Source organism: Drosophila mojavensis, unplaced genomic scaffold (assembly GCF_018153725.1).
Source record: "Drosophila mojavensis isolate 15081-1352.22 unplaced genomic scaffold, ASM1815372v1 contig_151, whole genome shotgun sequence".
NCBI classification, from domain to species: Eukaryota; Metazoa; Arthropoda; class Insecta; order Diptera; family Drosophilidae; genus Drosophila; species Drosophila mojavensis.
The window spans coordinates 405,879-420,805 of NW_025318684.1; the positions used below are offsets into that span (position 1 = coordinate 405,879).

General features: G+C 36.0%; 1 protein-coding gene across 9 annotated transcripts in view; it reads right to left on the reverse strand.

Moving 5' to 3' along the window:
* Positions 1-3,949: 3,949 nt before the first annotated feature.
* Positions 3,950-14,927, reverse strand: part of LOC6585783 (protein unc-13 homolog B) — a 57,442-nt gene continuing 46,464 nt past the window's right edge. For all 9 annotated transcript variants that reach the window (XM_044007109.1, XM_032732977.2, XM_032732976.2 and 6 more), the window contains 8 exons: positions 12,847-13,068; positions 12,560-12,726; positions 12,210-12,501; positions 11,788-12,145; positions 11,051-11,149; positions 5,731-5,893; positions 4,733-4,859; positions 3,950-4,671 (listed from right to left, as the gene is read on the reverse strand). In XM_044007109.1, the coding sequence (XP_043863044.1) occupies positions 4,510-4,671; positions 4,733-4,859; positions 5,731-5,893; positions 11,051-11,149; positions 11,788-12,145; positions 12,210-12,501; positions 12,560-12,726; positions 12,847-13,068 (1,590 nt within the window). In that variant the 3' untranslated portion in view covers positions 3,950-4,509. The remainder of the gene's footprint in view (positions 4,672-4,732; positions 4,860-5,730; positions 5,894-11,050; positions 11,150-11,787; positions 12,146-12,209; positions 12,502-12,559; positions 12,727-12,846; positions 13,069-14,927) is intronic.

Genomic DNA, 14,927 nt, shown 5'->3' on the forward strand with positions numbered 1-14,927 from the left:
CTTATTGCATTATGTTTTTTCTAATGCAGCGTGCTGATACAAACGCTGACAGAAAATAATAATAAATATACAAAGTGTTAAATATGAATTGATGCAACACTTACAGCAATATCCCGCGATGAAAGCGCTTCCATTTCGGTGTGGCTACAAGATGTGCTATAATTTATAAATGTTACTGACAAAAAAAAAAAAACAAGTAAGAAGGCTCCAGTCGAGACTGCTCGACTAGGAGATACCCTGAACCCTCCAAGCTGATATTCTAATCATTCTGCACTTCTTCTATGTACACATACATATACATGCACTTATAAGCACGCGCTCTGCTAACTGCGCAGTAAGCAGCGGCTGCGCTTGGGCTGCGCTGCAATGTGGGCAATATTATGAGAATTTATTTGTTAAATAATTTCTTTTGTAGACATACGATCTTAATGAAACTTCCAGAGTGTAATCATATGGCTAAAATGTGTGTACATTCCGAAGCACAAGTCTCTAGTACTTGATATGCGTTTTTAACAAATTGGGGGCGAAGGGGGCGTGGTATCCAAAATCTGTAAATTAAAAATTTTTGTGTCCATTAACTCTATATACAACGCAATCTTGAAGTCTCCAGGTTTAAAAGTGCTCAAACTACAATTTTATTTAATAAGGCACAGTCATCTTGCAGGCTTTAGAGTGTACTAATTCATTAATAAGTACTATCTTCACTGGGCTTATATTTTTCACACCGTCTATATAAGATTTTGTCATAATATAAACAATCATTATTCGGTAAAATAATCTGAGCTAATCATAGTCAATATGCAATGGCCATTATGTATCCATAACCCTAACTATATATGTACCTCCTCCCAACGAAAATTTCTTGTTAGCTAAACCCGTTCTATTGTAGCTTCTTTCTTTTTCACTATCCACTTTTTTTTATACCCTGAACCCATTGAAAATGGGAAATCAGGGTATAATGGTTTTGTGAAAAGTATGTAACAGGCAGAAGGAATCATCGCAGACCCCATAAAGTATATATATTCTTGATCAGGACGACGAGCTGAGTCGATATAGCCTTGTCCGTCTGTCCGTCCGTCCGTCCGTATGAGCAAAAGGATCTAAGAAGATATAAGAGCTAGAGAGCTGAAATTCGGCATGCATACTCGTATATACCATAGGCAGTACGAGTTTGCTCATAACTCATCCGATAACTTTTTTATCGAGAATAATCGAAAAATCGACTTGGTTTTTTCAGCCTAGTTTGAGCACTTTTAAACCTGGAGACTACAAATTTGCGTTGTATATAAAGTTAATGGATACAAAGATTTTGTAATTTACAGATTTTGGATACCACGCCCCCTTCGCCCCCAATTTGTTAAAAACGCATATCAAGTACTAGAGACTTGTGCTTTGGAATGTACACACATTTTAGCCATATGATTACACTCTGGAAGTTTCATTAAGATCGTATGTCTACAAAAGAAATTATTTAACAAATAAATTCTCATAATATTGCCCACATTGCAGCGCAGCCCAAGCGCAGCCGCTGCTTACTGCGCAGTTAGCAGAGCGCGTGCTTATAAGTGCATGTATATGTATGTGTACATAGAAGAAGTGCAGAATGATTAGAATATCAGCTTGGAGGGTTCAGGGTATCTCCTAGTCGAGCAGTCTCGACTGGAGCCTTCTTACTTGTTTTTTTTTTTTTTTTTTTGGATTGATTGCTTTAAAGGTTTTGGCTTACCGCTTCTCGATCTGGCACTTGCACTTAAAAAATTTATATTTAGATCAATTTTCAACTTTGCTTAACTTTTTACCACTTAACAATTTGCATAGTGAAATTTTGATACAACCTTTTTGGTCGGTGGTTGAGATGCAAATGAAAGTATAGCCGATCCTATGAACCGGCAAGTCATCGCTTTGGAACAGTTCTTATGGCCTAGGTGAAAGTGACAAATGCTCCTGTTATTAAACTGCCAGATTCGTGATTGCGCTCAACTGCGCTCAGCCGCTCCTTGCTCAGCGGATTGCCTACTTTTAGGCTGTTTCTTTTTCTCTATACGCATTTACATGTATATATATATATATATATATATATATTTGCTGTGTGCTAGCATTTTTATTTATTAATTAATTATAGCCGACTGCCGCAAATTTGGGTTTATTAAGTGCGGAACAGAGTTTTGGCTTTACAGACATTGTAATTAAGTAAATCTAGATGGTTTTTAAGAGATGCCGCTTGGAAAACAATTATCTGATTATGAAAATGAACGTATTTTCTAACTTTTCGAGTCAGGAGAGTCTATTTCGGGTATTTCACGAATTTTTAAAAGAAGTCGACGTGTATTTAAAATTATAAAATTTTTGTTTACTAATTAAACGCATAATTATTAACAAAGCCAGCAACAGCTCAACTGCTTGTACAGCTTTGGCCTCATATGTGGCCGAATCTAGCGATGACTGTTTGCCGATTACTTAAGAGCTCAGGAATCAAAAAGAGGTCCAGACTGACCAAAGCACCCATGTTGCTAAGTCGCCACAAGGTTGCTCGACTTGATTTTGTCGAAAGACATACTGCGACCGTTTATTCATCGTCGCGCGTTTTATTCATCGTCTTTTGGCTTACAGTATATTTATAAATTTTTACCCTAACAGGTCATATTTTCTGATGGAAAGAAGTTTAACCTGGATTGTTCTGTTGGGTTTGATGCTTATTGGCATGATTTGAAAAAGAATCCTATGTTTTTTTCAAGGACAGACTTTGGAGGTGGCTCCGTCATGATTTGGGGTACATTTTGTTCGTTTGGTTTGAAGTTTGTAACGAGCCGAATGAACAGTGAAGAGTATATTCAGAGTCTGGATAGTAGTCTCATAAGAAAATTACGTGTGAAACCATTGGTTTTCCAACAGGATAATGCCAGAATCCATGTGAGCAGGCGTACAATGGAGTATTTGGAGGAACGTCATGTTGATGTCCTTGGCTGGCCAGCATGTTCTTCAGATCTCAACCCAGAAGAAAATGTTTTGGGTTGCAAGACGGGTGTATCCTAAAACGCATATTCTAAATGAATGACAAAATTTCGAAAAGGAACTTTTATTAAATTTAGTGGTTTAAATGAGGAAGAGAATACTTGAGTTAACTAAGGCAAATGGAGGCCGGACAAAATATTAACTTTCGTTTTTCATCATTCCTCAACGATTTTTTTTTTTTTTTTTTTTTTTTTTGACCAAAACATTGATACAGCAAATGGGTGATGTTTTTCTTTGTTTTTTTTTTTATCTCTTTTTAAGAAATCGTTATTAAATCAATAATTTTAAGTGAACCAGGTGTTTGCCAATCATAATTGAAATATTGAACTACTCATTTTTTTTTAATTTTAAGGCAATATGTCATCTGAGAAAAATTTTCAGCCGATTTGTTTATGTGGATTATAAGTGGGGTATAATTATGATAAGCACTGTAGTAGCTAAAATAAAGCACTAAAATAAACGACTGGCAAGTCCACAAAACAATCGCAATTCTTGGAATATGCTGAAATAAACGATGAATTTGCGCACATGTATAGGAAAATCGCGGTGATCTGCTGCTAGCTAGAAGCCGGTATCCAAAATATAACGAAAATCCCGCCAAAGGCCCTGCTGCCAGTGCTTAACGCCTAGATTTAATTTGATATTAATTCTAACTTGTTAGTAAATAAAATAAATAAATCTAAAATACCTATTTAGATCTAAGAGGGAATAGCTATCGATGCTTTCTCAAATTTAATGAGACTGTAAAATTTCACTATACACTCGAGTTGACAGCTTTTGGGCTGTGAATGAGTATTCTGACATCGGTAATTCCCAGCTGCAACGTTCTTACTTGTTTTTATATACATAAGCCTTCGACAATTAATAAACATATCTTTTATATAGTATTTGATACTAATAATATGCTCCTTTATTATTCCAATAGAAAAACTAATTATTTATAATTTGTATGCACATGAACTATATTTAACAAATTTATACGATAATAATACAAATCAGATTTACACCTTTGCACAGGCAAACACTTATTTACAAAAATAGGAATGTGCGTAAATGACAAAATTACATTTGAAATGTTTTGTATGAATTTGGGGGAGTGTTTGCCCTTTGGTTCTTTTGGGAAGTAAGTTTGATTTTTTAGGGTACAGAATGGCCCGATTTCTCTTATTTTCGTATGTATGTTATGCTATTATGAAATGAAGCTGATATAAATATTTACGAACTTCAAATTATGCTTAATGGCAAACACACATACCCCTGTAAATATATACACGTGTATAATATAAATAAATATGTATGTATATAATTATATGTGGCCACCCATGCGTTCCGATATCATCATTATAATAAGACAAACTCATGATTCCTTTGTATAAATATAAATATATATATATATATATAAATATATATATATATATATATATATGTATGTATATATGTGTGTGGGTGTGTCTGTGTGTGGGCGTGCGTATGTCTGGTATGATCCATCCAGTCCGTTTATGTTCCCATTGTTGGCTCCTGACGTATCTCTGATTTGAGCTTGACAAATTCCTTGGCTACTTCATCGTTATTTCGCTGCGATAGTATACGCAATATGGTCCAACCTGTTTCATCCATTTCGATACGACGCTGCAAAGGTAGCCAACACGCAACTGATCCCTATATGTATATAGATAGATGGTAATATTTATATAAATCAAATTTGAAAAATAACTAAGACCTTTTCTGATATATCCTTCAATGGTATCACTGCAACTCCCACAAGGCGATCGTCTCGGGCAAAACAATAGTCCTTAACACAAATGTGAAGCTCGAAGAAATCGAGCTGCTCTTCATTTCCGATAGTGCTATAAATTCAGTATTAAAGTACCGAAGAGGATAAAGAGTAGAGATTACAATGTATAAATCAGAATTTATTTGATGAATAATTTCTCTTGTTATGGGACAATCTTCATGAAACTTTCAGAACATGATCATAATGTTTAAATATGCGTATATTTCAAAGCACAAGCCTCTAGTACTTGAAATATCCTAAATCTTTAAGTTACAAAATCTGGATATTTATTAAATGTATATACATAGTAAATCTGAAGTCTCTAAGTCCGCTGAAAACACTAAATCAATTTATCAATTATTATCGATAAAAATGGGATGAGTTATCGTAAAAATATGATAAACTCGTCTCTAGCTGTTATATCTTCTGAGACGGCGTTCATATCTGATAAATACTTTTCATAAAACCATTATACCCTGATTTCCCATTTTCATTGAGTTCAGGGTATGAAAATTGAGAGTGTACTACATGGTAATGTCCCACTAGGAGACACCCTGAGCTCTAGACTATTCTTATCATTATAGACTTACGCTTACCCATACCTACATGTAAATTAATACATGCAGACAAGAATTTCCACTTGCATAACTTACTTCACTATTATTTACGCATTGGATTGGACGGACAGAAAGCAGATTAAATGAATTCAGTTTTAATTAAATCTACTAGTCTGCACTGTTTGAAATAAGTTTTCAATGTAGCACTGCGAAAGACCGCCAGGGGGGAATATTTTAGCATTATTTTATGCAATATTGCTTTGTAAGCGTACAATGAATATCACCTCTTCACAAGGCTCATAAGCTCTCCTTGTTTTCTTTTGACGAAACTTAGATATATACCTTAGTTTTAATTAGAGCACAATAAAAACAACAACAAATACTTACAAGCTGAATGATTCGTTGTATTTGGGAGACCAGTTATTCGACTTTGATTTGGTCGCAAATTTTCTCTTTTTGTCCTGAAGGTGGGGCCCAATAAGATTTATCTCCACGAATGGCCTGAACATGCCCGACGGTATTTGCCATTTCAGATCATTGGCAGCCACGACTAATAATTACAACAACATATTAGCATTTATATTTTAAAAATATCAAAAACAGAAGCGATATATCCGGACTTTTTATTTTTATTGAGGAAGAGAGGAGTAAGCCTGATGTCAGAGTGGCGATAAGCGATACGATGCTATAAGCGATAATTATCGCAACGATCTACAAAGCAAAGCAATGACATGACAGAGTGAAAGCTATCCGTAAAGAGAGAAATAATGCGAGTATTCAAATTGTAGTCATTGCGAGTGTTCAGATTTTTGTCTCAGTCGCAATGTTGTCGCAATCATGAAAAAAAGCAAAGGGATCCATCCAATACTATCAATACCTTTGATTATTAACAGTTCAAGTATAATTGAATACTTTTGAATAAAACTGTAAATACATATATAACAAGTAAGAAAGCTCTAGTCGAGACTGCTCGACTACGAGATCCCCTGAACCCTTGGAGCAATAGCTATTTCAATAATTTTACGTGTCTTTCAGCTTACACAAGAAACACGCAAACACACACACACACGCACACACACACAAACACATACGCACACACACACAAACACATACACACACAAGCACCAACGCATAAACACGCATTGGCTGCAGTGTGCGCTTACTATGAGAACTTAATTGTTGAATAACTTTTTTTGTGGACATACGATCTTCATGAAACTTTCAGATTATGCTTATAACATGGATATGCATGTATTTGCCAAAGCCTCTAGTATTTGAAGTACAAAAGTGAGGGTGAGGTGGTGGATAGAGAGGTGGGGGGTAAATTTTGACAAAAACCGAAATTGCATAAATTGCATTTAAGCATACACTAAAAATTTTGAGACTAGAAATAAAGGTGTAGAAGATATAATTTTATAACTGGTTTTCGATAAGGGTTTTTATCGATAAAAAAGGATCGGGATGAGTTATCGAATTTTAATGATAAACTCGATATCCGCGCTGTAAATACGGACATTTAAAAAAATTGAAGTCTTATATCTTCTGAAATCGACGCGTTCATACATACGGACAGACGGACGGACAGACAGACGGACATTGCCGAATCGACTCAGCTCGTCGCCCTCATCAAGAATATATATACATTGTGGGGTCTGCCACGCCTCCTTCTGCCTGTTACATACATTTCAACAAAACCATTATACCCTGATTTCCCATTGAAATTGGGCTCAGGGTATAAAAACACAAATAGTTTTGAATAAAACTGTTATTAAAGCTTGAATTGCGAAGAAGAACATAATTCACCGACTAACCAACGGTTATTTAAGCTCAGAACGCAACAAAAAAACACGTATCAGAAAAGCTTTATCATGCCATAAAGCGAGAAAACGATTCAGGAATGCTTCTCGCAACTCGCTTTACTTCTCGTTTTGGCTCTCTTCTCGCATTGCTTGCAGTCTGACATGTTTTAAGCGATTACATGTAAATCTGCATGTAGAGCTTTCTCGCATATTGTCGCTCAATATTATCGCATCGCTTATCACGGCCACTCTGACATCAGGCTTAATGACAAAAATATTCAAATATCAATCTTCTAGCTCTTGAGCTTTAGTAGACATACAATTGGGGAAGAAAGTGTTTACACACAGGGAAAAATTTGTAATTTTTTGCTTTGAAGCGAAATAAAATATGTAAATTAGACTATAAACTATATTAATAAGTAAAAAAAAAATAATAATATGTTTCCATTAAGAAAAGAAAATAGCAAAGAACAAAAGTAGCAAAAATCAGCTGCCAAGAAAGTGTTTACACAACTAAAACAATTAATTCATTATAGTATTTTAACTACTTTGTAGTTAAAACTAATACTTTGTTTGGCCACCGTTGGCATCTATGACTGCTCCCAAGCGTCTATTTATCGATTGGACCAGGTTTCTTACATATTCCACCGGGATATTTTGCCATTCCTCCAAAACAATGTTCTCAATGCTCAGTTTTATTCTTTGGATACCTTTTTGGCGGTCCTCTTCTTCAGATAAGCCCACAAATTCTCAATGAGGCTTAAGTCCGGGCTTTTAGCTTGCGTATCCAACACATTTTTCCAGTTATAAAGTAGCCAGCACCTCAAAATATGTGCCTTATGTTTGGGATCATTGTCTTGATAAAACCTAAAAGTTGGTTTGCCATTGACAAAGAACCCAAATTTGTGGGCACTGGTCACTATATGTGTGCGCTTGCGATCTGCCGACAGCAGTGTTTTTTTCTGGGCTAGTCGGGACGACAGATCGTTACTTTTTAGTGCTGTTCTGACACTTTCCCGGAAAATGGTTATGCCACACTCCTCCTTCAGCTCACTGGCAAGCTTCCTGGTCAAAAATAGTTGGTTTCTCGTCCATTTTTCTGAGCATAATTCGCTCTGCTCTGGGTGATAATAGACGAGGCTGGCCTGTTGCGGGCTTTAACTCAAGCCTATCCTCATTTTTTTGCACAGCTTAGTATATTATATACCGTTTTCCAAGAAATCAAAAGCAATGCACACACTCTTCGTCTATTCTATGCGTACAGACAGAAGCGCGCCTTTTCGCACATTCTAAAAATTTCGATTGATTTCTGGACTTTCTAGCCGTTACTGTCGTTTTATCTGATGACGCTCTCTTATTAAGCTATTCTATTTTAGCAACTAGCTGATCAAGTAAAGCAGTGCCGCGGGTGCTAAAGGCGACGCAAATTATGTTAGAGTAGGGGAGGCTCGAAACTATTTCGATGTTTTTTTTTTCTTTTCATTCATATGTATTTCGTTTTTGATAAAATAGATATTTTATTGGGAAGGTGCGAGTTTGAATGAATGGCACTTAATACTTTTCTTTTTCTTTGTCGAATAATTTTAGAAGTTTAAATTTGTTTCTTCTTAAATTGCGCTCACATAAAAATGCGCAAGTACATACATACATATGTACATATATATGTAAATATGTATATATGTATAAGTCTGCACGCATAGCATCAAGCATTCCAGCCTTATACAAGCGCTCATTTGTATGTGTGTATGTAAGTACACATAAACGCATACTCTAGCATATTCTAAGAATCTCAGTTGCGATTGATATGTCTTTGCATTGTTTTTGAATTTCCAGCCTACACTGGCTTTTCTTTGCTATATGGCGTCATAACAATGATGTGATTTCGTTTTAATTAATGTTGTTTGAGATGACGCGGTGGTGCTGTAGGCAGAGTCGCCGGCGATCTTTATTTTAGTTATTTTGACATGAACATGCCATTCAGCTTGGGTGCGAGTTCAAACTCTTTTTTGCAAATTTCAAATTTTGGTTATTTTAGCATCTTTTATATGATTTAAATTTCATAAATGTTTATGAATGGCTATTAAGGTTATTTATATGTGCAAATACATAAATAGATAAATAGATACCGCAATTCGAGCACTAATTCGAGCCACGCCCCTAGTGGCAGTAGACTTCCCATTTTTTGCCAGTTCTTAGAACGAGCAACCGGTAACCTAAATGCAAAATTTGAATTCTTACGCTCAAAAAATGTGAAAATTACAGTGTATTTTTCGATATGCCACGTCCCTAAAGAGGCGTAAAAATATTTTTGGGGCATCGATAGAGGAGGCTATCAGTAACTCAACTATCCTAATTTGAAGCTTCTAGCTCTTAAACTGTAGGAGATATAAACTTTTGCGGTTTGCCACGCCTCCTATGGGCGGACATATATCTACCATAGCTCGTTGGACTTGGGTGGGTATAAAAGAAAAAAGTAAAATAAATAAATAAATGAAACGAAAGTAAGAGAGAGACCAGATGATTGTGGAACTACCCTCACCTAAGTAGGTCTTACACCAAAAAGGATCCTGAGGGCTTCCCAAGCCATATAAAATAATAATAAAAACTGTTTGCCGGTTCGGTAACAAAAGATAATACAACTAGTAATTGGTAATTCAAGTAATTCTATAACAGACAACGCAATAACACACGTTGTAATACACATAACACACGTAATTCAATACAATTAGTAATTCAATGAAATAATATAAAAGAAACAATAATATTAGGACTAAGGACAAAAAAAGATTTGCAAAAGACGAAGTAAAGGAAAACCGAAATGTGACAATCAAAACAAAAACTGGAAAAATTCTTCATAAATCACACTTAGGAAAATAGAAAAAAAAGGAAAATGCACATTTTAATTAATTAAATTGTAATAATCCTCTTTTAACTTCCTTAACTTCCTTAGCACCCATAGCATCCACAGCATTTTACACGTGGTATATCCTTCCTAGTTTCGATCATTCATGGTAATAGGGATTTCCGAGATGCCAGAGGGAATGAAATAAATGCGCCTACAATGTTGGATGTATTGTCATAACCACAAATGAATACTAAATGGAAACTATGATGCTACTATGAATGCTTTGAATTAACTTGAAGGTGGATATCGATGGCCCTCTTTATGCTAATTTATGGACTCTGGAACTATCGACTATGGATAGTAAATTTATATTGGATAAATATTATATTGGGCAATTTATATTGGACAAATACCATTATATTGGACAATTTATATTGGATGAATATCATTATAATGGACATATGCACCCTGATTTGCGGAACGCAGATATTTAGATGGGGAAGAGTTAAGACTTTCGACAATCTAAGGAGGCTGGAGAGTCCAGTCAGACATTCATGGGGAGAACCTAACCAGTTGAACAGATTTAGTTCAGTTTATATTCGGACTAGAGAGAGTTTAGACCTATTGTTCCAAATTATATAAAATATATTATTTCATTGAACACAAAGTTGTTATATATTCACAAGAACCCAACACAGCGTCCCCAATCACTAGTACTCTAGTGTGGGAGCGCATAACTTACATCAGCTCACAAAATTTTACTTGAAAAATTTTAGTGTCCTAGCTATAAAAATGTAGAAGATGAAGTTATACCAGACTTGCCATGCCCCCAATGAGCGTAGATACGTTCCCCATAGCTGTTAGATCTTGAGTGGTCAACAAAAGTATACATTTCGAATTTCAGCTTTCCAGCTCTTCAACTAATATAATTTCTGGCATATCAGGAGGCGCATTTGCCGCGCCCCTAGTAGCCGGATCAGGAAAATTTTAACAAAACATATAAGCTCATTTATCTTTCGTGAATGAGTATATATAATATAATGAATGTACCAATTCGACTTACCTTTCACGTTCACTTTGTGCTCTCCTGTGCCCGGATGTGAAAAAAGATCTATCTGCACGGATATTTCACCAACACTTTCATCTGCATTTTCTGGATCAACTGAAAAATATGAAAGGAATGTTTACTTTTTAGAGACTGAACGCATTGAAAATGGGAAATATGTATTTAAAACACAGGAGTCCTAGCAGACCCCACAAAGTATATATATTCTTGATCACGTTGTCGAGCTTTCAAAACGTCATAACAACGCTCAAAGGTGTATTTGCCAAAGCAGAAGTTCTTAAAATTTGAAATACGTGCTATTTTTTTCAATTTGAGACAAAGGGTCGTGCTGCTCAAAATCTATAATTTCCAAGTTCTTGTATTCGCTATATGCAGTGTAGATCTATAAAACGAAATAAAAATACTGATCATTGTCCATAAAGAAAAATGAGATGAGTTATCGAAAATGAGTTATGAAGAAAATCTCGATATGCTCGTGATATACACGGACCTAGGACCTAGCGCATGGTATACGCAGACAAATCTTTAGCCCCTATATCTTTTGAGATCGACGCGTTCGAACATACGGACAGACGGACAAGGCTAAATCGACTCAGCTCGTCGCTCTGACCAAGAATATATATACTTAGTGGGGTCTGCCACTCCTCCTTCTGCCTGTTACATACTTTTAAAAAAACCATTATACCCTGATTTCCCATTTTCAATGGTTCAAGGTATACAAAAAGTGAGCTCACCTTCATGCACCTGACTTGAGATGAATGTCTTAATCAGAGTGTCTGTCATTTGCGTATACAAGCTAAGTGCATATCGCAAGCTCTGCAACTCTGCGGACTTTTCTAAAAATGTCTTTTTGAGGCCATTACCACCGGCGTGGAAATATTGTTTAATTGTATCTAAGGCAACGTCAAGTACGGCACATTGTTTAGGAGATAGGTTCTTTTCGACTTCCTTTGATATATCCATAACACCGCTAAGAGCACTTTTCACATCCTGTTTTCCTGCCATATGTGACTTAAACAAACGTCCCATGTCTTCTATTTTGGCGTTTGATGCCAAATTCTTTGCATTATCCGTTAAATGTTTGAACATCATCTAGATAGATATAATAAGAGTCAATATAGGACAAGCTTTAGAGCTCCATTGATTCGGCACTCACAGTTTTATCAGTCATTGGTGGCAGTACAATAGTTTTTTCCAAAATTCGCATCACTATCTTCCAAAGTTCTTTAAGCAAGCGCTTCAGCACTGTCTTTTCACACGACTGGGCATACAAAGTTAAAGATCCATCAAGTAAGTCCATTAGAGGCCTCAACACATCATCAGCCTCCACAGCTACTGCATTTCGCTGGATTGCCTGATTGCCGGCTGTGAGATTTCCGCTTCCTCCCTTAATCGACAGAAGCATGTCGCCCAGCTCACGCACCGATTGTGTTATACGTGGCTCCAAACTGTAAACGAACAAATCAATTAATTAATCCTATAGATAAGACAGTTAAAGGCAAAAACCTTATAGCAAACAGTGAAGCCAAATCATCAAGGGCTGAGTTAAGGTTCTGTTGTAGCTCTTTTAAAATGTTGGCTGCGTCTTCCTCCAACTTGTCCCCACCCATGGACTCGAACATTTTCTCCAATTGAACCCTTAACTGTTGTATGTTGTTCATCAGAATGCAGGCCTAAGACAAAATAAAGATGAATATCATTTAGATATTCGAAATGTATTGGTCTATACACATGTATATGTTGAAGAACTGGCTGATATACTTGTTGTTAAGTTCGATGGAAATTGTACTTACAATTCGTTCGTCCCTCATATGCTCTGGAAACTCCATTTTCACAATATCAGCATAGGCAATTAGCACTTTAACGATTGTTTTAGCAAAACGCCTCATGTAACGTTTCCAAATTTCTGGATCTGGACACTCGAGCTTGCTAACAACATCGAAGCATTGCGTCAGTTGTGTGAAAACGTCGACTACAGAATTCGAGAACAGGGCATGTTCGCTGCTCTTTTGGAACTGATTTGGATGGATACAGATATAATGAAAATAATTTATATATATTTTTTCCAAAGGTATCCCACTAGGTAATAATCTTCTAAGCCTCTCTTAAGTTCAATATAAATCAAACAAGTAACAAAACTCTAGGCGAGAGTGCTCAACTAGATACTACCCTGAGCCAAACTAAGAACAAGTTAAAAAGCTCTGGTCGAGACTGCCCGACTACGAGATCCCCTGATCCCTTCGAGCAACTGATATTTCATATGCACACATACACGCACACACACAGACATACGTACCCACGCATAAACACGCATTGGCTGCAGTATTGACTTACTATGAGAACTTAATTGTTTAATTACTTTTCTTCATGAAACATTCAGATTAGGATTATAACATAGATATACATGCATTTGCCAAAGCACAAGTCTCTAGTATTTAAAATACGCCTTTTACAAACTTATGGTGAGGGGGTAGATATAGGGGTGAGGGGTCAATTTTAAGAAAAACCGAAATTGTATAGATTGCATATAAGCATACATTAAATACATTAAATTTGGAGGCAATAAAGGTGTAGAATATATAATTTTATAACTGGTTTTCGATATGGTTTTTTATCAATAAAGAATAACGGGGTTATCATTAAAAATCGATAACTCATCATTTTTAATGATAAACTCGATATCCGCGCTGTAAATACGGACATTTAAAAAAAATTTGAGGTCTCTAGCGCTTATATCTTCTGAAATCGACGCGTTCATACATACGGACAGACAGACAGACGGACTGGGCCAAATAGACTTAGCTCGTCGCCCTGATCGACGCGTTCAGACATACGGACGGACGGACAGACAGACGGACAGGGCCAAATTGACTTAGCTCGTCGCCCTGATCAAGAATATATATACTTTCTGGGGTCTGCCACGCCTCTTTTTGCCTGTTACATACATTTCAACAAATCCATTATACCCTGATTTCCCATTGAAAATGGGTTCAAGGTATAAATATTCAAGTCTCTAGGTCTTATGTCTTCTGAAAAAAAATATATTACACTGTGTAATTAATATTATTATTATATTAGACTGTGTAATTAAATGAGTTTTTGATTCCATTTACTTTTTATACCCTAGACATAAAACATATAAACAATGCCATTGTTACTGTTGAGCCTCCAAGAAAAGTGAAGGACATGGTGCAGTGTTACCGATGCCAAGAGTTCGGGCACACTAAAACATATTGCAACAAGCGGTACAAGTGCGTTAAATGTGCTGAAAATCACCAAAGCGTCAACTGTCCCAAAGAAAAAAATCAACCAGCAACTTGTGCCAACTGCAATGAGAATCACGCTGCCAGCTACAAAGGTTGTAAAATCTATCAAGAGATTACCAAAAGAAAATCTGGTGTACTGAATAACAGGCCAACTACATCTGCTTTTCGTGATCGACTGTCTGTAACAGCTAATATACAAGCAAACCCAAATCAAGAGAATATATACTCAAATCAAGTAAGTTATGCACAAGCACTACGAGGTGAGACAGTTACACCAGAAAAATCAGCACTGGATAGAATCGAGCAACTACTAGTAAAACAGTCTGAGCTTACAACTAATCTACTTAACATGATAATGATGTTAGTGAACAAGTTATACAAGTAGATCTTCGAATAGCCATATGGAATGCCAATGGGCTTTCCCACCATCGAAACGAAATAGAAGTATTTATAAAAACCAACAACATTGACATATTTCTAATATCAGAAACACACTTCACAAAGAAAACTAATATAAATATCAAAGTGTACGATGTTATAAATTCCAATCATCCATCAGGTAGAGCACAGGGTGGAAGTGCTATTATTATTAAAGGTACTCTTAAATA